This window comes from Protopterus annectens, chromosome 3.part1, assembly GCF_019279795.1.
Source record: "Protopterus annectens isolate FY-2018-M chromosome 3.part1, PAN1.0, whole genome shotgun sequence".
In the NCBI taxonomy this organism is placed as follows: Eukaryota; Metazoa; Chordata; order Ceratodontiformes; family Protopteridae; genus Protopterus; species Protopterus annectens.
Genome location: NC_056732.1, coordinates 1,397,248,404 through 1,397,273,679, shown reverse-complemented (window position 1 = coordinate 1,397,273,679; position 25,276 = coordinate 1,397,248,404). Strand labels below are relative to the sequence as shown.

General features: G+C 41.8%; 1 protein-coding gene across 2 annotated transcripts in view; it reads right to left on the bottom strand.

The window, feature by feature from the left end:
* TMEM258 (transmembrane protein 258) overlaps positions 1-24,266 on the bottom strand; it is a 107,433-nt gene extending 83,167 nt beyond the window's left edge. For both annotated transcript variants that reach the window (XM_044067449.1, XM_044067450.1), the window contains exon 1: positions 24,143-24,266. In XM_044067449.1, the coding sequence (XP_043923384.1) occupies positions 24,143-24,145 (3 nt within the window). In that variant the 5' untranslated portion in view covers positions 24,146-24,266. The remainder of the gene's footprint in view (positions 1-24,142) is intronic.
* Between the last annotated feature and the right edge of the window lie 1,010 nt (positions 24,267-25,276).

Here is a 25,276-nt window from a genome sequence, read left to right as displayed (position 1 = left end):
ATTGCCACCAAAAAAGCGGTCTTCCAGGAAAGAAATTTCAAGTCAGAAGTTGCTGCCGGTTCGAAGGGGGAAGAGGTCAAGGCACCTAATATGAAAATGAGATCCCATGGTGGAGGAGGATGAGAAACTGGAGGACGCAGCAGCCTAGCACCTTTCATGAAGGCTTTACACAACTTATTGCTCATCAAAGGTGGGTCTATACTTGCATGAAAATTAGAAATAGCTGCTAATTGAACCTTAATGGTAGAGACCGAAGAACCTTGATTGAATAGGGAAGCTAAGAATTTCAAAACGTCCGCCACCGGGGCAGTAATGGGATCTAAACCCCGGAGTTGGGCCCAAATGGCGAATCTCTTCCATTTACTATTATACATTTTCTTAGTCGAATTCTTGTGGGCCGAGGACAAGATATGTATAACTTCTGAGTCCAAAACCTGGTTCCTGACTATAATCAGAAGTGGAGGAGCCAAGCTGTTAACTTTAGTGAGTGAAGGGACTGGTGAAGCTGTCCCGACTGGTGGATCAAGAGATCTGGAACCTGGTCCAGGAACCATGGACCGTCCAGTGCGTATTTCCGAAGAAATGGCAGCCAGACTTGACGAGGCCAGTATGGGGCAACTAAACTCATCTTGCACTGCAAGTGAATCGCCTTCTGGATCACCCTGGGGAGAAGGGGAACCGGAGGAAAGGCGTACAGTACGCCGGTGGGCCAAGCTTGGACTAGGGCGTCCTTGGGAAACCCCCCCGGAACCGGGGTAAGAGAAAAGAACCGTAGACATTTCGTGTTGAGGGGAGTTGCAAAGAGGTCACAACAAGGAGTTCCCCATCTTCTGAAGATCTGAGATGCTACTCTGTCGTTCAGAGACCACTCGTGCGGGGAGAGAATGGTTCTGCTCAGTCTGTCGGCTATCACAATGGATCTCCCCGGAATATCTGTTGCTACCAAGAAACGGTTGGTTGCAACAGCCCAATTCCATACTCTCATGGCCTCTCTGCAAAGAGGGTAGGACCTGGTCCCTCCCTGCTTGTTCAGGTACCAGACTACTGACATGTTGTCGGACTGAACGGCAATCATACCTTGGGGGAGGTAGCAGTGTAGTGCTTGAAGCAACAGAAGCACTGCCCTCACAGTATGTTGATGTGTAGGGAAGTCTCGTCAGGGTGCCACTTGCCTTGAACTGACTTGCCCAGGTAATGTCCCCCCCCACCCCGTCTGGGAGGCGTCCGTAGTCAAAGTGGCCACTGGAGGAGGAGGAACGAAGAGTCGCCCCTGATCCAGGTTGGATGAGGTAAGCCACCAACGAAGGTCCTGTTTGCACGTCTCTGTGATTATAATTTGGTGACTGAGAGGAAGTTCCCGATACGACCACTGGACCGACAGGAGCCACTGAAGAATCCTCATGTGTAATCTTGCTAAGGGGACCAGGAGAACGGTAGCCGACATGGAACCCAACAGTTGTAGGACCATCCTTGCTGGGGCTCGGCGTTTGAGGAGCAATGCTCGGACTTGAGATTGTAATGTTTCTATTCTCTCTGTAGGAAGATAGACCCGCATTTGCCTTGAGTCTATGTCTACCCCGATAAACCGTATAAGCTGAGATGGCAGCAACACAGACTTTGCCCAATTGAAGGTGATTCCTAGGGAGGTTCCTAGAGATATAGTGGCTGCTAGGTTCTGTAATAGTAGATGCCTGGAGGTGGCAGTTAGGAGCCAGTCGTCTAGATATGGAAACACCTGGAATCCTAGACTCCTCAGGTGAGCAGTCACCACTGCCAAACATTTGGTGAACACCCTGGGGGCTGTGGTGAGACCAAAGGGCAGTGCGCAGAACTGGAAATGACTGTCTCCCAGGCTGAAGCGCAGATGTCTCCTGGACGCCTGATCTACCAGAATGTGATAATAGGCATCCTTGAGATCTATGGAGCACATCCAAACACCTTTCTCCAGTAGCGGGAGAATGGATTGTAAGGTGACCATCCGGCACTTGGACTTCTTGACTGATCGATTCAGGTTGCTGAGATCCAAAATGGGCCTCAAATCCCCGGTCTTTTTTGGCACCAAAAAGAATTTTGAGTAAGTCCCTAATCCGGTCTGGTCTACGGGGACCGGTTGGATGACTCCTTTTTGAAGCAGCTTTGAAATTTCGATGGCTGCAATATCCCGCTGACTGGGTGGCGGGTCCGGGATTTTCCTGGATGGAGGGGGTGGGTGTGAAAAGGGGATGACGTAACCTCCGGCGATGATTCGGAGCACCCATTGGTCCTGAGTGATACTCTCCCAGGCCTTTAGGTGCCTCGAAAAACGACCCCCGACTGGCTCCGGAGCTGCGCAGTCGGGCAATCCTTCAGGGATGCTGAGAGGTTGAAGAGCCATGAAAGGACTCGCGGTCTCCAGTGTTGTGGGGGCCTCTGCCACCTCTGGGACGGCATCTTCCGGAAAAATTTCCCCCTCCTCTGCCTCTAGAATGGGGATCGTCCTGCTGTGAGGGGTAAGTCTTCTGAGATTTACGGAACCACATTTTCCCTCCTCTTTTATCCTTGGGATAAGGCTGAAAGGGAGAGGAAAACCGTGCTCCTACGGCAGTCAAAGTCTTACCCTCTTGTTCACAGCGGGTCAAGGTGTCCTTCACCTTGGGTCCAAACAAAGAGGACCCATCAAAGGGAGCGTCGGCAAAGGAAGACTTGAAGGCCTCCGCAAAATGACACAGGCGGAGCCAGACTCGTCTCCGTAGAGCAACACCCGTACCCGCCGCTCTACTCACCCCCTCGACTGCATACGAAATGAGCCTCATGGACGAGTTCGATATCGACGACAGGGTAGCCAACTGAGAGCTAACAGTCTGGGCTAACTGCTCAGGCAGGTTACCAGAGAGGGTATCTGAGAGTTCCTTGATCAGGTCCCTCTGAATTCTAGTGAAGTGCATGAGGTAATTCAGAGACCTTAATGTAAAGGCTGCTGAAGAAAGGGTGCGCTTCCCGTACCGGTCCATGCTCCTAGACTCCTTATTAGGAGGATGGACGGACGTTGAAGCTGATGCCACATCTTGCTGGGTAGCAGATGCCACCACCATAGCATCTACAGCCACACCCTTGGTGAGAAATTCCTTTTCCGGGGGCGCTGACAAAAATTTCTTAGGGCGAGCAGGCACCGGTTCCACAGAATCTGGATGTTCCCACGCCCTTCGAGAGATCAAATCCAGGAGCTCATCGAAGGGCGGAGACACCCAGGAGGCGGAGGGCTGAGCCCCGAAGGCCTTGAGGAACACCGACTCGTCAGAGGAAGGGGGTTTGGTCTGCCAGCCGCCTCGTTGTTTGAGGACTTCCAGGATGTCCGCAAAGGAGACATCATCCGAGGACGACTTGGGGGACCCAGGATGTCCGCAAAGGAGACATCATCCGAGGACGACTTGGGGGACCCTTCCACATCATCAAGATCGGTGTCGGAGGTGATAGACTCGTCAGGGGAGTCGACGTGCTTCCTCTTGCACTGTTTTTTTCTTGGGGGTTCCTCCGAAGACTCTTCAGAGGGACCTCCAGGAAGAGGGGGACCCCCAATGGGGGTGACCTCAGGCCCCAGGGCTCCACTGTCTTGAGACAGGGGGACTACAAAGGACCCAGTCTCCATGCCTAGGGAAGGTGCCGGGGAGACGGTGGAGGTAGCCAAAGAAGATTTGGCCAAAGCACTCCTCATGGCTCTAAAGGCCGGACCCCCAGAATCCTGGGAAGGTCCGACCCCCAAAGCCATAACAGCAGACGGCACTCCCGCAGCCGACGCACCGAGAGAAAGGCTCAGAACCGAAAACATTGGTCCCGAAGCGTCACCCCCGGGGCCGACCGAAGAGGTCCGTGTACCGAACTCCGACCCGAAGGCCGGAGTAGGAGTAAGGGTCGGAGCTGACCCGGACACCTCCATCGGTTCCACCAGCACAAACTCCAACGGTGCCGAGGCTGTTGGAGGAGGAACCAAGGCTAAAGGGTGGACCATTGGCTCCGAAGCCGACTGGGCTGGAGCCGAAACTAACTTTTTGAAGACTGGAGACTGAAGCAGCCTTTGGAGCACCCTGTCAATGTCCGAATCTGACATCTTGGAAGATCGGGAGGAGATCGAACGGGTCCGACTAGACTTCTCCACCGGCTCCGAATTGTCTCGATCAAAATCGGTGCCGAAGGAGACTCCATTGTAATTTCCCTCGGTGCCGAAGAGGACTTCGGCCGGAAGGAAGAGTCTGAGCGAACAACCCTCATCGGCTCCGAAATCAGCGGAGCCGATGAAGGTGACCCGCCTCTCGAAGCTCCAGCCATCGGCTCCGAAGCCAGAGGAGTCGAGGCTGGAGGCATCGAGGCAGACCGTTCCGCCCTCGGCTCCGAAGTCCATGGAGCCGATGGAGAAGCCTACCTAGATTTCTTAGTGGTCGGTTCCGACGGGCTGGTCGGAGCCGACGATTTCTTTTTCTTTGAGGAAGAAGAGGAAGATAAGGCCTCTTCAAAAGTAGGCTTAATAAGTCCTTTTAAAATCAATTATTTTTCCTCTCTTGGAGGACTCGAGAGGAAAAAGCCTGACACACACTACAAGACTCCTGAAGGACAGTACACGCAAAGGGAGTGATCGTCCGTTATGGACATTTTGTAATTGCATCTAGTGCATTTTTTAAACCCAGAGGGTCTGTGCTCTTTTGACATAATGCCAAACAGTTAGAAAAAACATAGGAAAAAACTGAATAATCAGAACAAACTCACTTTACAGTAAAATAGAAGTTAACCAAAGGGTATTGGTCACACAACAGGAAGGCCAAGAACCCTCTAACTAAAAACGGGAACTTGATCACCTCACAAAACGCTACACAAAAAGGCTCACTCACGCACGAGGGGAAGGCCCCTCTAACTTAAACGGAAACCTTTCCCTGAAAAACAATTTTTTTTACCACAAAAAAGTTCAGAAAACTCACTCATACACAACGATAGCCGTTAAAACAGCTTTTTGGTTAAGTTTAAGAAAATTCCTGACAGAAAAGTCTAATAAAGAAAGCACTTGGCTCAGCCAAGCTCGAGACCACGTCTTTGCTTTGTAAGCGGCAAACGAGATCTGAGGAATTGGTGGTGGTGCATCCTGGGATATAGAATAGCTCAGCCAATTAGAGACTTCGCTCTATAGCATAGCGTGCCGAGTTGGAGCAGAGGATCGGCTCCGAACCCATCGGTACAGAATGTAGGCGAGATAGGATCACATAACATCAGCAGTCTTTTTTTTTTTGGCTTTTAGCATTTTGAGTGCTGACATTTCAATAGGAAGCAATTTTAGTTCCATTTAAAGAGATGCAGCTCAAGTAAAGAGTCACCCACAATGTTACTGGAGATGGATATAAAAGTGAACTTCTGTAAAGTAGAGTAAAGAGGCCTATGTGGGGACTAGGGCTTGACAATGTGTTGTATGCTTGGGCATTTTATTGTGAATTGGTAGTAGCTGTGTGTATGCAAGTGCATGAAGTACTTCCAGCCAGTTTGAATGCAATGCAATGGCAAGCTCTACAAGGCTGATACGCAGCAAATTTGGAACCTTGTTGTAGCACTGATCATGCTTTAGGGACTGGCAGAAGTGTAGGTTGCCAAGATAGAGAATTAGAAGCATGTATGCAGCTGTAATGTTTTTTTTCCCTGCTGTGTTTGTGAGGTAAAACTTTATCCTGTGTAGTGATTTCTTTGAGGTTAGCTGAAGGATGCAGTCCCGGAATTCCAGGTGATCACCAACGATAACTCCTAGTAATTTGGAAAGGGAGATCCGTTTGCCTTTGGTGTAGTTTTTTGAAGTTAATGAGAACATGTTCTTTTGGGCAGAGAATTTTTTGGCGTGAATAGTAACATTTTTTTTCTATGGGATTAGGAGGAGTTGGGAGTTGACTATTCAAGATTCAACAGTTGTGAAGAACTGCGTACTTATTCATTTAACATTTGTTTACCGGGACAGTATGACTGGGATAAGACCCATTTTCAGCAGAGACCCAGGGAGAAACATACCAGTCGCATGCCTTTGGAATGTGGGAGAAAACCAGAGCACCCAGAGGAAACCCACACGAATGCAGGGAGGACATGCTGACTCCACACAGAATTCACCCCAGCTGAGAATTAAACTAGACAACCTCTTGCTGTGAGGCTACAATGCTAACTGCTGCACCACTGCACCGCACAATTGTTGTGTTAGTTCTTGGAGCGAGGATAAGGAGATGAGGGGAGAGTCATCAGCATATTGTACAATGAGATGAGGGGAGAGTCATCAGCATATTGTACAATGAAGGCTTGAGGGAGAGGAAGTATGCAGAGGTTTATAAACAGACAATAGTAAGGAGCCACATAGAGATGTTCGAGAGACATCACAGAGATCGGTAAGAAGGAAGAACATTCTTGTTTCCAATTTACCTTGTTTACTATTACGTAGGTAGCTCTGGAAACAGTGGAGTGAGGACTGAGTTAGGCCCAATGACAAGAGTTTCTGCAAGAGTTTTTGATGGCAGAAAGTATCAAAGTCTTTGATAAATCAAGGAATATAGTGGATACCAAATTACTTGCATTTCCATTTTGGATAACTGTTTCTATGAAACTCAGTAAGGCTGTAGTGTGTGTGTGTGTGTGTGTGTGTGTGTGTGTGTGTGTGTGTGTGTGTGTGTGTGTGTGTGTGTGTGTGTGCGTGGGGGAACTGTCAGTGGCAAATTTTAGAAGTTGTGCATAGATGCATTTCTCTAGGAGTTTAGATAGAGGTGATAGTATTACTATTGGTCTATAGTTTTTGGGGTCAGATGGTCCACCTTTGTGCAGAAGTATGACAAAAATGTTTTTCCAGAGTTCTGGGACATCATTTCCTTTGATGGAACAATTAAGTAGTACAGAGAGAGGGAAGTCAAGTATAGCAGCAGCGACTTAAGAATGGTCCGCCAGTATTTTTAACTGAATTGAGTGGCTATTGTTTCATTTTGAAGAGGTCTTATCACAAACTTGAATCAAAAGCAATACAGAGAAACTATGTGGTTTTCTGAAAGGGTTGTACAATTATGAAATCAAATTCCTGAAAATAACAATTGGTTGAAGATATTTTATGTTAAAACTGGAAAAATTACAGCAGCAAATCTTATTTGGACAAGAGGCTTTTGACCTTTCCCTATTTTAAAACCATGCACAAGTGAAATGTACACACAAATGCACATGCACACTCAGGTAGTGGATACAAAAGAATAGCAAGAGTTCTGATGTGCAGTTACTTATCTCAAATTGCTAAATAAATTCTACTCATCAAAAGATATTTCAAAAGGATGAGCCTGGACCAGATGCTTTAAAACTACAGATATATGGAATATAGACATCTAAAATACAGCATATAATAAGTACTTAAGCACATACTGCTGAAAAACAAAAACACAGTGCATTTTGACATTAAGTAAAAAGGGTACTGGTAATTAAATTTAATGAAGAACAGTTTGGTGAAAAAGAATATCAAAATCTTAATTCCAATGTATCTCATACCTATGACCAAAAGATTTCAATAAAGCCATGGAGTGGATCTCATTTTACTAGTATTGCAAATGCTCTGCTTGCACAAAGAGAGAGTTCCCTTCTGTGATGATGTTAGCAACCTGAGTTTGACTGGCAAGTAGTGTCAAAGGGCTAGGAAGAAGAACTCAGATGATTTCTGCACGGTTAATAGCCTAAGAAAAGACGATCCTACCAAGGGAAGGTAGAGTGGTGGGATGTGCAAGCAAATTATCTGCAGTGAATGCTGAATAAAGAAAAGCGAGTAGCACTGACGTTGCTACAACAGTTGGGGGCTACAGAAGTCCAGTTAAAAAATATTCCATGACACAGATACCACAAAAATTTGATGGCCTTGTGTAGTCCCTGCTGTGGTTTGGGGATGGAGGAGGGGCACTGGGACCCAGTTGATAGCAATGAGTGGGGACTGGGGGCAAAAAACCACAACTATACAGACACAAGCTCTCCAAATTTGAGCTGAAGCGTACTGTTTTACATATGTAACCAACGCATCAAGTATAAATTCCTTATATGTGTGGATGTAAAAACTTTAAAACAAAGGTTAATCTATATTAAAAACAAAAAAAGAATTAAAATATGTATACATACTATAGCAAACAGAAGTAAAGGAGAATATAAACAATTTAGATAAAAGTGAAATCTCTACTACAATCTTCATTAGAGTAGGCATTCAATGCCCACTTCTATTACATTTTCATTTGCAATAGACTGCGGTGTCCACTATATTGTTAACACCAGCAGATATTTGGCTGGACGGACAGACCTCAACATTACTGCACTTAATGGATTACAGGAATCCTCTCAAATATAACATAAGCATGGGGAATCCTAACAAATACAACAGAAGCATGGGAGAGGTGAAGTCCTACAACACACCTCATGGGGGAAAAACAGACTCGCTGATCAAGCTGTACAGAACTAGGAAAATGAAAGTGTCAAGACAAAAAATCCGATGACAGTGCTATGACAAAAATGCTAACGTAATGCTAAAGTGTAATGAGTTTAAGACTTGTACACACTATACATATAGAAACACACATATAGACATAATATAATAGCAGTTGCTAGCATCAAATACTCAGCAGTGACTTGTAATACAAGTATCACTATCAAAAGTCACAATATTTAAAAATATGCTATGGTCAATTCTCTATAGATTTCAGATTTTGCATCTGGTTGCAGTTGTGCAACCATGGAGTTACTATATACACAAGTAAGGGGGTGTGGAGGTAACCTCCACTTTGAAGGGTATGGGGGGCTTCACTCCCACATAAATTATTACATGGTGGTTATGCTTGCTTTTTCTATGAAGCAGAACTAAAAAAAGCATACAGTGGCAGCTTGTAATAGTGTTCTATTTATAGAATGCAGGTGTATGGCGGAAGGTGGAATGTCTATGTTTGTGTTTTGGTTTTTGCATGTAAGGTTTGTTATGTGTGAAAGTGGAGGTTTATGTGGGTACGTTTGGAACTATAGCAATTAGTGAAGGAAATGGATGCATTTGTATACAACATTTGTAGTACTTCTGACTCCCAGAGCTTAATTTTTTTGAAGGGGTTGGTGTAACTTGTCTAACGTAGAGGATTTTGACAAGTAAACAATTCTGACTTTTTAAAAAATTATATATGTATGCAAATACAATTTAACTTTGTTATTCAGCATAGCATATTTAGGTTCATCCTGAAAAGAACAAACAGCCAGGGATTACAGTGCTGAAACCAATGTTACAAGACCAAAAAATACAAAATTTAACACGAATATACATATAATGGTCGATATCAAAACTTTTTAAAACACTGAGAAAAGTACAATGGCAAGTAGTACTGGAGTTGGCTACTTACAATATACACATTTGTAAAAGGAAAAAAAGATAAAATGAGATACAGACAAAGCTAAAAAATTTAGTGGGAAGTACAAGGTTTAGTAAGAGATGAAAAGGTGTATGCAAGAAAGGACCGCAGGAAATTAGCATCTAGAATTAAGAAGACTTACTAGGTTCAGTGGTGAATACTACGGTTACATATTGAAAGACCGAAAGTGACGAAGTGCGAATGCAAAGCTGAGTGAAAATGCCGCAAATCGAAGTTTGCTTTTTAACGCAGTACAGTGAATAATGGAAGATTTGCCCTTTCTTCACTGTAGTGCGATCTCGGAGATGGAATACATATTTAGTGGGGGGCGCAGCCTCCCACAATAACGTTTTTGATTTACGCATTTTCGCTCATCTGAGCATTCGCACTTCGTAACTTTCAGTCTTTCAATATAGACCCGTATACTACAGATGTTTTTATTTACAAAGATTGTAAAAATATTGTTCTTAATATGTTTTGTAGTAATTTGGAAGTTTTCTCCCCAGGCCTCCTCTGAAAATGGTCTTCTACCCAGCCAGACTTTCCGGGTAATCAAATGTCAATAAATAAATACATAAAACAGAACTAGATAAACTACCACTAGGGCCATTATAAGGCTAGCTGTACAACCCAAATGTAACCCACAAATTTGATTTATATAGGGGGTGATTTACTGACTGCCTCTGTCCATCAGAGACATTTGGGAACAGACCAGGGGTGAATTTCTTATTAGTAAACACAAAATGTGGTCTTTGTGCCCAAACTGTCACTGATAACCAAAGGAAAGGCAAAAGAAATCAGCAAGTGAAAGTTTAATGACACTTCACACGTAAAATCACCACACAAGCAGAACCAAACAAAAAACAAATCATCTGGATAACCTCTCTTTCTAAAAACATGTTTGCAATAAAATCACATTCTAGTTGAAAGTCAAGTACATCTGAAGTCATCCTACTGGCTCTTACCAACTGCCCCTTCACAATTGCTTTCTTTTGATGAGGGGGATGTGAGCTGGTGTAATGCAAATAAGTACTGGAGAAGGTCTCCTTCCTAAATATTTTGGACTTCAGACCCTGATTTGTTCTTTGTACACACACATCTAAAAAACAGAGTTGAGAACCATCTATTTTGTAGGTAAACTTTAAAAATTCTGTTGTACTTGAAGCATAGTCGTAGAACTCAAGAAATTTATCAGCACTGCCATTCCAAAAAAGACAAATGTCCAAATAACGACCATAATAATTCCAACAGGATTTAAAATGAGAATTGAAGACGAATCTATTCTCCCAACTGAGCAGTATAATATTAGCATATATAGGGGCACAGTGTGCACCCATTGCTACTCCTTTTAACTGTCTATAATACACACCCTGAAAGTATATAACATAATTTTTCAGGATTAAATCCATAAGAATCAAACAGGTACGAAACATATTAAAAGAAATAGAATCTTTGCTCTCTAAAAATTCTTCAAACCATAAAAGACCTGTTTTGTGAGGAATACAGGTAAATAGATCTACTACATCCAATGTAATAAAAAATGGGGTGGGTATTTGTTTAATAGCATCAATATGTTTTAAAAAGTCCCATGAGTCTTTCCAAATGTTGGGGTACTCCCGTAATCAATGGCTTCAGGTGGACGTCTATATATTTGGCTAAAGAGCTGTCAAAGAGCCCTCCGCTGACACAATAGGTCTAAGGGGTGGATCCAAGTGGTTCTTGTGGACCTTGGGTATACCAAAAATGGAGGGAATATTTGGTTTTTCAACATGTAAGTAATTATAGGTTTCTAAGTCAATAAGCCCCTCCAGAAGTAAATCATTCAGACATATTGAAACTTTCCTTGTAGCTATATTAAACTCATTCAAGGACACTTTCATATGTGTTTTGGATGTGGTAGATCTATTTACCTGTATTCCTCATGAAACAGGTCTTTTATGGTTTGAAGAATTTTTAGAGAGCAAAGATTCTATTTCTTTTAATATGTTTCGTACCAGTTTGATTCTTATGGATTTAATCCTGAAAAATAATTTTATATACTTTCAGGGTGAGTATTATAGACAGTTAAGGAGTAGCAATGGGTGCACACTGTTCCCCTATATGTGCTAATATTATACTGCTCAGTTGGGAGAATAGATTAGTCTTCAATTCTCATTTTAAATCCTATTGGAATTATTATGGTCGTTATTTGGACGACATTTGTCTTTTTTGGAATAGCACTGCTGATAAACTTCTTGAGTTCTACGACTATGCTTAAAGTACAATATAATTTTTAAAGGTTTACCTACGAAATAGATGGTTCTCAACTCTGTTTTTTAGATGTGTGTATACAAAGAACAAATCAGGGTCTGAAGTCCAAAATATTTAGGAAGGAGACCTTCTCCAATACTTATCTGCATTACACCAGCGCACATCCCCCTCATCAAAAGACAGCAATTGTTAAGGGGCAGTTGGTAAGAGCCAGTAGGATGACCTCAGATGAACTTGACTTTCAACTAGAATGTGATTTTATTACAAACATGTTTTTAGAAAGAGGTTATCCACATGATTTGTTTTTTTGTTTGGTTCTGCTTGTGCGGTGACTTTACGTGTGCAGTGTCATTAAACTTTCAATTGCTGATTTCTTTTGCCTTTCCTTTCGTTATCAGTAACAGTTTAGGCACAAAGATCACCTTTTGTGTTTACTAGTATTGGTTTGTGGTCATGGAATCTTCGGCAAGCTCCAGCAGTCATAATGGAGATGACTGCGAAAACTCCAGGAAGGGTAATGAGGTGGGTGAACTTCGCAAATTGATTGGGCAGATTTCTGAGTTAGTTGGCATTTTGATGCCACACAGCCAATCATTAATGCATCTTTCCACCCAGCCTTCTATTCCATGCAAACAGGAAAGAGTTAGAGGCCCAGCTTCGAACGAAGGGACTGTTTCCGACTTTGGTAATAGAACGAACAGTAGAGGAGAGACTAGTCAAAGTTCCCGGACTAGTTTAGATGGTTTTCCAAATCTCTCTATATCAGGAAACACAGTGGCAGCCACTAGCGGAGGTGCTAGGTTACAACCAAAACAACCTGTTATTCTACCACCAACCGCTACAACTGTTACAAATAAAGGTACTGACATTAACTTTAAAGACCTGCTTGAATTTAAATTTGATTTTAAAGAGCCGACTAGGCTGCAGGTTAGCAGTAAACATGATTCTTACGCAGAGATGGTCACTAAAATGAACAGCTTATTTTTTTAAATACAAATCTATGGAAATGGATAACATTTATCTGAAACATTGTATTCATTCTAGTATAGTCCCAAAGGGGCTTCATGTTTGTAAATATCCTAACAACGTACGGGAAGGTTCACAGTTTCACAAAGATTTGATTATGGAATTTAACAGATGTGGTTTGGATATCATGCAAGCTATTATTTCTAACAATGAAGTTGAATGGAGAAGTTGTATGTGGCAATAGATGAAATAAACCAAAAAATTGTAAATGATTTACTGTATGGTATTGAAACGAAGAGGTTTAAATATCATGACATGTTGAAAGATGTGGAGTCTAAATGTATGAAAGTTTATGATAGAAAAGTAAGAAAAATTGAGAGAGACGTGTGAATACAGTAACAACATACAATATCCTTTGCCAAAAACAGTAGGGGTTAACACAAATTTTAATTATGGAGGTGAAGGACACAATGATGTTTTTGTTAATGATTTGTGCAATGACCAAGGTGAATTTTATAATGAATGTGACCCTTTAGAATTTCCTTCCCCCAGGAGATCAGAGAGGTTGAAAAAGAAGGAACCCATAAATTACAACAACCGGAACTTTTATCAGAAGGGAAGGAACAGACAGTGGAAACAATAAGTGTGGATGATATAACTACTAATGATTGTATTTGTAGTTACAGAGGTTTTAAAATATTCAACTACACTAATCTTCCTATTACAAAACACATTTTAAATGGTTTTCCAAGGGATTTACTTTTATCCCCAGGGTCAAAGCAAACATGGTTAACTTATTGGTGGATGTGAAAATGTTTGTCAGACAAAATAATTTTGAGCTACTTTTTAATGGACAGAAAAAAGAGAACGTTTCAGTACCCTAAATAAAAAGAGTACGTTTAACCCACCTTTGCACCCACAGCTCAGAAATTTTGAGATTGTCTTAGAGAAACATCTTAGAGATGAGCTTAAATACAACAAAGTGCATTCTAACCTTACACAGGATGAATTTAACGTTCTAGAATCCTGTAAAACTAACAAAAATCTTAGAATTATGAAGCCAGACAAAGGGGAGGTGTAGTTCTCGTGGACCAAATAGACTGTGAAGTTAAAATGTTTGAAAAGCTGAATGACGAAAATACATATGAAAGAGTGTCGTTGAATGAGTTTAACATAGCTACAAGGAAAGTTTCAATATGTCTGAATGATTTACTTCTGGAGGGGCATATTGACTTTAGAAACCTATAATTATTTACATGTTTAATTCCCTCCATTTTTGGTATACGTAAGGCCCACAAGAACCACTTGGATCCACCCCTTAGACCTATTGTGTCAGCGGAGGGCTCTTTGACAGCCCCATTTAGCCAAATATATAGACGTCCACCTGAAGCCATTGATTGCAGAGTACCCCAACATTTTGAAAGACTCATGGGACTTTTTAAAACATATTGATGCTATTAAACAAATACCCACCCCATTTTTTTATTACATCAGATGTGGTAGATCTATTTACCTGTATTCCTCACGAAACAGGTCTTTTTTAGAATTTTGAGAGAGCAAAGATTCTATTTCTTTTAATATGTTTTGTACCGGTTTGATTCTTATGGATTTAATCCTGAGAAATAATTTTATATACTTTCAAGGTGAGTATTACAGACAGTTAAAAGGAGTAGCAATGGGTGCACACTGTGTCCCTATATATGCTAATATTATACTGCTCAGTTAGGAGAACAGATTTGTCTTCAATTCTCATTTTAAATCCTATTGGAATTATTATGGTTGTTATTTAAACGACATTTGTCTTTTTTGGAATGGCACTGCTGATAAATTTCTTGAGTTCTACGACTATGCTTCAAGTACAACAGAATTTTTAAAGTTTACCTACAAAATAGATGGTTCTCAACTCTGTTTTTTAGATGTGTGTATACAAAGAACAAATCAGGGTCTGAAGTCCAAAATATTTAGCAAGGAGACCTTCTCCAATACTTATTTGCATTACACCAGCTCACATCCCCCTCATCAAAAGAAAGCAATTGTGAAGGGGCAGTTGGTAAGAGCCAGTAGGATGACCTCAGATGAACTTGACTTTCAACTAGAATGTGATTTTATTGCAAACATGTTTTTAGAAAGAGGTTATCCAGATGATTTGTTTTTTGTTTGGTTCTGCTTGTGCGGTGATTTTACGTGTGAAGTGTCATTAAACTTTCACTTGCTGATTTCTTGTGCCTTTCCTTTGAATTTCCTATTACCCATCCAATGGTCTAAGTTACACTTAAATTGGGATTGGGAGGAAATCTGCTTCCAATGGATGGCAAGCCCATTCCAGAGAATGGGAATTCTCTGAGAAACGTACCTGTTTCTCCAACATGTCTTATTTATGTCACAAGCAGAGTTTAGGTCTTTTAAATCTAGTAGTTCTGATGCTGTTTGTTTTGCAAATGTGCAAAAGATGCATAAAAACAGGGTCCAGAGATACCTTGTATGCCAGGCACAGATCACCCTTTTGAAGTATGTACTACACAGAGTAAAGAGAAAGCGCCATGAGGTGATCAGCGAAGGGCATAGTGTTTACTTCCTGTATTATTTTTTTAAGGAACCTTTGCGGACGTTCCAGAAGCTGCATGTGTCTAGTCAGGTACATACAGAAGCAGGCATTATACTCTATAATGGGTCTCATTAAGGGCAAAGACAGTAGCATGATGATCTCTCTAGATCTAGATGCTATGCCCTGGCATACAAGTTGAGTGACACACAAGGATTTTCTTATTACCTTAGTAACCCAGCCTTTGACCAATAGGAACTCACTGTGTTCTGACTGAAGAGTGCTCTCAAACAATCTGGAAATATATCTCTGAAAAGTATAATTCTTGGCACTTTTAACTTTTCAGAGTTCTGCATTGTCGCAATTTTTGCCTGACTGAATTATTTTATATACTTGCCGACTGAGTGAATTATTTTATATACTTGCTGGCATTGTTTTTGATCCGTTCTGAAACTGGTGCCCCCCCCCCCCCCATCCCCATTCCTGTGTTGGTGTTAAAATTTATAAAACTGGTCTAACAGCTTTTTTGATATCTGATTGCTTCAATGCTTGCTGATTTTAAGAGCCCCTGTTTGTAAATTCATGTATACATGGTTAGAATGTGCTTCTCAGCTCATAAGTATATTTTTTGGCACTTTTTAACTGTTCAGAGTTGAATAAAACAACTGAATTTAGTTCAGAATACATTTCGAATAAATTGCAACTGCATTTGGTTTAATAGTGCTACACACTCAAGTGTGCTACCTTGCACTGCACTTGAATTGTTTTTAGTGCTGTTTTACCTGCTTTCTGAAAAAAAAAAATAATTCTAAGCTTGTTTCCTGCATTTCCTGTAACTAGTCTAGTCCAGATACAGATTTGCTGTATCCATGACTGTTGGTAAGCTTCTAAGACCCCCAAGCCTTTCTGCGTTGGAGGGAAGCCTTCTAGGTTATCAGTGGGAGTAGTACGCACTAGGTAGCCTACCACAAGGGGAGTGGTTTCTGGCCCAGAAATTGTAGCTTATTGGCCGTTTGGGCAGTTTTTCCATTTCTTTCAACTTTCTGGTTTAAAAGCCCACATCTGTGCTGGTTTCCCACCTTTCCTGTAATTAAACCAGCCAGATACAGATTTGTTGTATCCAGAACGGTTTGTAAGCTTCTGAGTGGTGCCAAAGTCTGCTCTTCAATTTTTTCCCCTAGATCTGCTAGTTCTCTCCTCTCCTGCACATTTACTAGCTTATTAGTTTAGCACTTTACCAGACTTCTTGTAGCAATTATTGTAGCACACAAAAGTGCTACCAACACTAAACGTTCTATAAGGAAATGGCTCCAATACTTCTTTAGACATGCCTGGAGGGGTGGGCATTAATGTCAGTTCCCTGTGCTTTCTCTTATTAACCCGGTGAACTTGGGCAACCTGAGCCAATGTAGCAACTGCCTCATGTACACTGAGGACCCTCTCCTCTTACCTCCCAACACTCAGACTTGTGAGAGATGCAGTTATATATCCAAACTGGAAGCCACACACTCTTCAGCTAAGACCACAATAGCTGGTCAAGAGGAGAAGGTCAACACTTCCACCACACCACATGGAACACATAGCCTCCAGAACACACACTAGCACTACCTTCAAATAAAACACAAACCACACACCCACCTTTGCGGAGGCTCTCAATAAAAATCTACCCAAACAGCAGAGACCTCCAAGTCAGAAATGAACTCGACCACCACAACACAACACTAATCACGAGACCCGTAACTCTCCTAAACAGTGTGCCACTCAACCAAAGCCCCTAAGGCAAAACAGCATACACAGCACACTAGTCATAGGTGACTCAATAGTGAGGCACACTGATGTCCCACTCATTAGGTTTGTGAAGACTGGTATTGATGGTGAAGGCTGCCTGCCTAGTCAAATAGAATTTGGTACATAATTCTATCATTTGTAAATATGAATGTAAATTACAGGCTTGTTGTCGTAAAAGGAAAAAAATGCGGTTACAAAAATGTGGCAACAGTGCTCTCTACTGACCCAGTAAAAGCATGTTGTGACACTTTGATCTAAAGTCGGCTCTGCCAAGGCTACATGAAGGCTTCCTGCCTATTGTTTTAGGGCTAAAGTTACTGACCAGAATTTACATGTGGAATGTCCTTTATTGCTCTAAGTGTAAAAGAATGTAAATGCAGTTTCTGTCAGTCTGGGAATACCAGGAAACTGTGAAATGATGTAATGTTTTATCAGAACTGCAGTTTTCAATTTAAACAGTGAGAACCAGAGATTATTAAACATTTTTGTCTAGACAGCCAACTCAGCACTCTGCCTGTTGTCTTAAGTAAGTTATCTTAGACTTGTGCTTTCTTGTAGATAGTCTAAACTTTTGTTTTTCTGTGATGTCAGAACTGTACTACTGATTTAATTTTAAATATTTCTGTGTGATCTCTGAACTCTTGACTAGCACTGTCTGTGCATGTAGTAGAAAGTATTGTCTTGTGGTTTTAATTATTTATAATGAAATATTTTTAAACTTTTTAACTGTGGCTGGTTTGTGTAGAGATAAGTTGAGCTCTAGAGTACATTACATATTTATAGAGTTTACTGTCCAAGTCATTCTAATAAGCCTTGAGACTGTTTAGTCACATCTACCAATTGGATAACAATATTGCACAGTAAAAATTGGACACCCTTTTAAGGGTCTTTGGTTAGCTAATAATATTAGCTGGGTGGTGGCAAGTGATTACTACCGCATAGTCTACGTAAAAGGGGCACAGCTGGAGAACCTGTGCCAGCCTTCCCCAGAAGTGTCTGTGTGGTTGTATAAACTCTCATCTCAAAGTGTGTGTGTGTGTCAGCTACTTCGGCAGGGAAACAAAGCACTGGTTGGACAGAGAGGGTGCTGGAGATTTTAACTTGCCCAGCTAGGCTGAGATCTGGACCCTACAGCTGTCCAATGGGGAGTCTTATTGGGGGGACCTGGACAGCAAGGAAGCGACCAGTCCCGGACTGACTGTGATCTCTGTGTGCTCTTAAGGGAAATTGCACTTTACTGTGTGTAGTTGTTATCCTTTCCTTATATATGAGACGCCTTCTCTGATGTTAGTGGTGAGGATTGAGGCTCCTTGATTGCTAGGCTAGGGCACAGGCGTCACAAGGTTAACTAAAGAGAAAGTAACAGTCAGCTGCCTGTCAGGCGCCAGGAACTGCCACATAATGCATGCAGTCAGGTCTCTCAACAACGGGTACAAATATGACTCTGTCATTGTACATGTGGGTGTGAATGACCTGAGACATACCTCTCTGGACTACATGAAGAGAGACATGGAGGAGCTCTGGGATTATGTAGCCCAGGCGGGTATGACCCTAGCCCTGAGCAGCATCCTACCGTCACCCAGAATGATACCACAGTACAAGCAGAAAATAATTGATTTCAACAACTGGCTAAATTTCTGGTGTCATTCTAAGGGGATCCAGTATCTGCCTGGGATGACATGACTGACAGACCTTGATGCTTTGCCAGAGATAGCCTGCATCTGTCACCCCTGGACTTCCGCATACTGGCCAAGGCTCTTGCCATCCCTATAGTGCCTTTTTAGGCAGTGTTCCAAAGACCAAATTACCACCGTAACAGCTACAAACAAATGCAATCCAAGAGTCATGCGGCTCAACGCTAGAAGTCTAAATCTCAAAAAGCACTCGCTCGAAGCACTACTTAAAATGGAGAACATTGACATTTATGTTGTAACAGAGACCTGGGTTCAAGGTAGCAGAAAGCACCCCTGCACTACCAGGCTATACCTCATTCTACACCTTTCGGTCCCAGAACTTTTTCTGAAGCTCCAAAGGTGGTGGTGTTTCCATATTGTTAAAGGATGCGCACAACTCCAGACTGGTAGCCCAACATAATGCATTTCAGATCCTTCAGGTGCAGCTAACATTGGGTAAAACAACGACTCACATTGTAGCCTGCTATAGGTCCCCAACCATGTCCCAAGACCCACACTCCACGTTCCTAAGTACCCTGTAGAATATTAGGGTCCATCCTAACACTCTCATACTGGGCAGCTTCAACTACCCCTCCATTACCTGGGAAAACTACTCATGTACCAATACACTTGCCCAATGCTTTCTGGAATTCATTAATTCCAATGCTCTGGACCAGCTCGTTCTTACCCCCACTAGAGGTAGCAACATCCTTGACCTGGTCATTACTAAGAAGGGCGACCGTTGCTCTACACCAATAGTCAACTCCTCTCTGGTTAGATCTGACCACAAACCAATCACCTTGGAAATCCAACCCCCTCCCCACAAAGGTAACCACCATGAAAAACTACTCCAAAGCTAACTTTGGGCTCCTGAGGTGGCTAACATCACGGCACCCATGCAAATGGACAATAGTTGCATGACCGCCGAATCATACACCAATGCACTGAACAAACACATACACAAATGCATGGATCTCATCATACCCAACAGAGACTCTCTCCTCAAAAAAAAAAAAAAAAAAAAAAAAAAAGGAAGCCAATCTGGTGGTCCACTGTCATAAACAAACTCTACAACAGGAGGAGGAAACTGATGCGGAATAAGGTGCATTCCCAAAACTGGAAAAACTCCCTTATCAGCCTCAACAAAAGGATGAGATCCCTCATCAAAGCCTCTAAGGCTAGCTATGAAAACAAAATTGCAGCAGATAGCAAAGACAACAACAAGGCCTTCTATAGTTATGCAAAGAATCTCCATGGCAATACCCAGATTTGCTCTGAGCTACTGCACAATGGTATCTCCTATAACGAGCAAACAGATATTGCCAATATACTGGCCGACAGATTCAGTGCTAACTTTACCCCTTCCCCCCATAGGACAAATCCCAATACCAGTAGATTGCCAGGCACACAGTATTACTAGTGCACAGGTTAAAACAGCACCGTCCAAGGCCAAGAATACAGCTTCTATGGGATCTGACAATCTCCATGGCTGTGTTCTACATGAACTACAGAGTGAACTGGCACCTCACCTGTATGTTCTGTTCAATCACAGCCTCACCTCAGGCTTTGTCCCTACTGAATGGCGCACTTCTACAGTCATCCCTCTCCAGAAAGGAGGAGCGACTACAGACCCTGGGAATTATCGCCCCATTAGCGTGACGAGTTTGATATGTAAAGCTATGGAAAGCATCACCATGGACCTAACAAACAAGGATATAGGGAATCTCCAAACTCTGGATCCTACACAGTTTGGTTTTGTGAAGGGTAGATCATGCCTGCTCAACTTGGTCGACTTCTTTGAATTAGTCATCAGAGCTGTGGATGAAGGCAGGGTGGTTCATACAGCCTACATTGATCTGGCCAAGGCCTTTGATCCCATTCCCCACTCAGGAATCACAGACAAACTCACTAAGCTAGACATCAACCCCTATATCACTAGGTGGGTTGCAAATTGGCTCATAGATAGAACCCACAGTGTGAAAGTAGCTGACTTAAGTCAGACCGTCAACCAGTCACAAGTGAAGTCCAACAGGGTTCGGCTCTGGGTCCTCTCCTTTTTGGTATCTACTTCTCTGAAGTCCAAGCCAACATGAAGAGACTCTGGCTGACAAAGTCTGCAGACGATTGCAAGCTGGGAGCTATTATTAACTCCCCAAGTGATGGTGACATCCTACAGAAATGGCTCAGTGAGACCAGCGACTGGTGTCAGAACCATGGCCTTAAGCTCAATGCCAAAAAAATGTGTAATCATCCCCTTTGGGAAAAACCTGGTTCCCTTGAATTACCACATTGATGGTAGTCCACTGAATACAGAAGACATTATAAGAGATCTGAGAACACAGGTTGACAGCAACCTCTCTTTTAACCACCACGTTGCCACTGTGGTTAGAATGTCCTTCTATGTGGCACATCTCATTACTAAGGGTTTTGCATCCAGGAAGAAAGAGGTCATTGTCTCCCTCTACTCTTTCCTCATTAGGCCAATCATAGAGTACAATGCCTCATTTAGCATGCACCTCACACCTGCAACAACTGCAGAGGCCACAAAAGTACCTCACAAAGAGAATCCTAGGGCTTAAACACTTGCCCTATATGGACAGACTCAAAAAACTCCAACTATTCTCCGTCTCATATCGCCTACTTACAGGTGATCTCTGCTTGACTTACAAAGCCATGTATGACCAAGCTCTGTTAGAAATGCTACATCTAAAGAAATCCCAATCCTTCCGCACCACATGCTCCAGAGACCTCAACCTCATTACCACAACCAACAGAACATGCTGGAGGTACAGGTTCATAACCCAGAGATTGCCCAAGCTATGGAACAAACTTCCCATACATGTCAAGCAGAGCACCTCACTGGCCCTCTTCAAGAGAAATCTTGATGAGTGGATGGGAAATAGAAAATTCACCCTGGGATCACTCTAGTGGCTCAACTCGACAGAGGCTCTAGGAACTAAGGTCATGTGGCACAATGCCAGGGTAATCTTATGGGCTAGGCTTGTAAATGCTCCAGGGCCACTAGCCTAGTACACACCTATGAACCCATGTAACCATCTGCACGAGTTCTCAGATCCCTGACTAATGAATCAACTTTTAGAGGTGTTTTCCTGACTACATAGTTACCTGGGGTGGCAGTCTTCCTAAAATGTTCCATTTCTTGGTACAGAGTTGTAAGCTATGACTTTAGCACCAGACATTTGTCTGTGTTAGACCTTCCTGAAGAGTGTTATCTGCGAACTTGAACTATAAATACATTAAACAATAAAGTTTATGTAACCAAGGGTAAAACAGTATATGCAATTTGGCAGTAACTAATGTTACTCTGTCATTTCGAAAACATATGAAAGGCTTCTCTGGACACAAGTTTTCTAGCACGTATAACAAAACTGACAAAACAGCACAGTGCTTTCTCACTTGCTGGTAGGGATTCCTGTGTGTTTGTGTGTGTGGGGCATTTATAAGAACCTCTGGTCTGAAATGTGTAGTTAGTTTCTCTAAAGGAGTGAAGGGCGAAGTGTGTTTTGTAAGTACTGGTTCTAACCAGTACTGACTTGACATCAATTGCACATTTTGCCTGCTGCCCCGTTAATGGAAAAGTACTGGGGTTTTTTTTTTTTTGTTTTTTTTTTTTGCAAAAAAGGGTACTGTATCAAACTTCAATAGTTTGAAGCTGCAGATGTGAATAGAAATGCAATGGTAATGAATGAGCAGATGATTTTTGGCTGTATACTTGAGCGAAATCACGTTTTCTTGAATGAAGTTGCTTCAAAGGATATAGGTTCCTAGGTTGGTACTGGGCTATCTGCCCGAAGGCATATATTAGCCCAGCCACGTTGTGCGGTATTCACCGCCCCTTTAGTAGTTCCCTAGACCCTTGTACTAGCAGCTAGTACCCTTGGCCCCTATCTAGTAGTGCTGTTGGTGTGATCCCCGGTGTGAACTTTGTTACCCATCCACTCATCAAGGTTCCTCTTAAAGCGTGATAGTGAGGGGCTCTGTCTTATCTAGATCGGGACCCTGTTCCATAGTAAGGTAAGTCTCTGCGAAGGTAATCTATCCCTCCAGCATGTTCTATTCATTGTTGTGTTGAGGTTTATATCCCTAGAGCATGTAGCTCAAGTAGATTTGGTTTTGCTAAGATGGAGCATGTTCTGGGTTGGACATGGCTCTCTACGTTAGACAGAGATTGCCTCTGAGAAAGCGGTACGCAACAGAGAACAGTCTTAGCTTTTTCAATTGTGCTGCATATGGCAACTGTTTGAGGCCAGTAATCCTCTTGGTTAGGTACCTTTGTGGTCTCTCCAGCTGCTGGAGATGTCTAGCCAGGTACATTCCAATTGGTGCATTGTACTCAATAATGGTTCTGATGAGGGAAGAGTAGAGGGGCACCATTACATCCTTAGATCTTGATGCGAACCCTTTTGTGATCAGATGGGTCACATAGAAGGATTTTCTAACCACTTTAGCAACATGGTTATCAAAGGAAAGATGGCTATCTACTTGGGTCCCTAGATCCCTTATTTCTTCTTCAGATTTCTGGGAATTACCTCCTATGTTGTAGTTTGCGGGTACTCTGTTTTTTCCAAAGGGGATATGCTTGCTATACTCTACCAGAATATCCTTGCCTACTGTCATTCTTCCACTGGTAGAGAAGAAGTGGGATATTCTTTTATCTCAAAAAATTTATCAGCTAATTATTAATTTGGAGACTGTTGCTGGGGATAATGAAATCTGTTTTTGCTCAGCTTACTAAAACTGTCACTCACTAGGAAAAGAATTTAGAAAATGATCACTATGATGAATTACAAACAAAATTGTCACAAATAATATATCCTCACATAAAAGTAAAATAACAATGCTGCAAGGGTGGAGGATGTATACTACACACGCATTTCATAACTTCAGTATTGAAATGAAAGGTCTTAAATCATTCATATACAGTACAGGTATGGGAGTGTTACTCTATAAAAGAATAACTTTCCATAACAAAAATACTGTTAAAAGTACTGTTCTGTTTTTTCTTCTCCAAAGTACTTCTGTCTACATCAAAAATGTTTCTCAACCTACAAGGAAGGGATGTTTTCGGACCCCCCTTCTTAATTTATCACATGCTTGCAATGACAGGTACTACCTAACAAAATACTGCTCTGCTCCTGTCATCATCAAAAGTGTAACGCTATGAAGAGACGATACGTTAAATACAACTTTTACCAAAAAAGTATACTACTTAAATAAAGAAAACACTACATAATTACAAACTACTGAGGAAAACCAGTCCATATAAATCACTAACAGCCATTAACAATACGTGAGCCGCGACTGTCCAAAACATGACGTGCCCAATTAGTACCAAAAATGCACTAAACAATTCAGAATAGTTCTCCCAATAGGGTTACTCAGATCTGCAATTTCTGTAAAATAATACGTATGCAATGAAAACACATTATGTACATATAAAGTACTACTTAATATGCATGTAGAGAATCATTTCTTTTTGTCATAATGAAGACACTGTCTTAAAAAATACTACTCACCATCTTTACTAGCTATTTGTTCTTCTACTGACAACTTTTTTTTTGCAAAGGCCACGTCTTCGAACAGTAGTCATAAATGAAGTAGCGTATAAGACGTGCGGTTCATATGTCAAAGTTGAAAGTGGACGTTTAGTGCGTATGTGTGATATAATACGTTCTGTGAATTGGTTGTTCTGTAGTAGTTATTTCTTTTGTCGTCTTTGTACTTATGGGTGTAAAATATTTCAGTCATGTTGCGAGTTGCAGTTATAAAAATACAGTGATCGTTTATGAGAGTAACTCAAAATATACGCAGCGGTGAACTGCCAGAGGCAGTTTCGATTCTCTGCGGTATATATGTCTAATGAAACCAGGAGATAAATGAGCAAACTGTTAGACATAAGGATGGTGATGATGATGCAAAAATAATACCCAAAATACTGAAAGAAACGCGGTACCAGAGTCTTTAAAATACATGTATGGTCACAAAAGCGCAACACGCGTGTCTGTATGTGCTTCAGCTGCCATGCTTGCATTTTTTTTGGGGGGGTGGAAAACAAAACAAATCAAAATTATTAAAACAAATCAAAATTATTGAAATTACCCAGAGTGATTAGGCACCATTCCTTAAAACTGTACTTCACTGCGGGAAATGTTCTTCATAGGGGGTCTGAAAAATTCTGTGTAACACTGCTCTACATTGAAAAGGTTTATTACACATTCATTGGTAATTTATTTTTAACAAATGCTCTTTTTAAATACAAATATTTTAAGCATAGGCTTCTAGCTTGCCAATATACCTAAACAGTTGTTTCCGTAATACGTGTCCAGGCTGTTCTTAAAAATATCTAAACTACTAGTCTTTGTTTTAATTTAATTTGGTAGCCCATTTCACGCATCAGTTAATCTCTCAAAAGAATCAATCGGTACACTTTTCATTCCTACAGAATCTTCTAAGGAGGTTGTTTATTCTCTACCACTTTTTGATAACGCCAAACATTCTCATAGGTAGTTGTCTCTAAATGCCCTATATGCCTGAATAATGTCTCTTAAATATCTATATGAGACACCATACAAGTTCAGATATTTTAGTCTTTTGTAGTAACAAATTTTCACATCCATGGAGGGCTTTGCTATTTTTTTGCTGTACTCTTT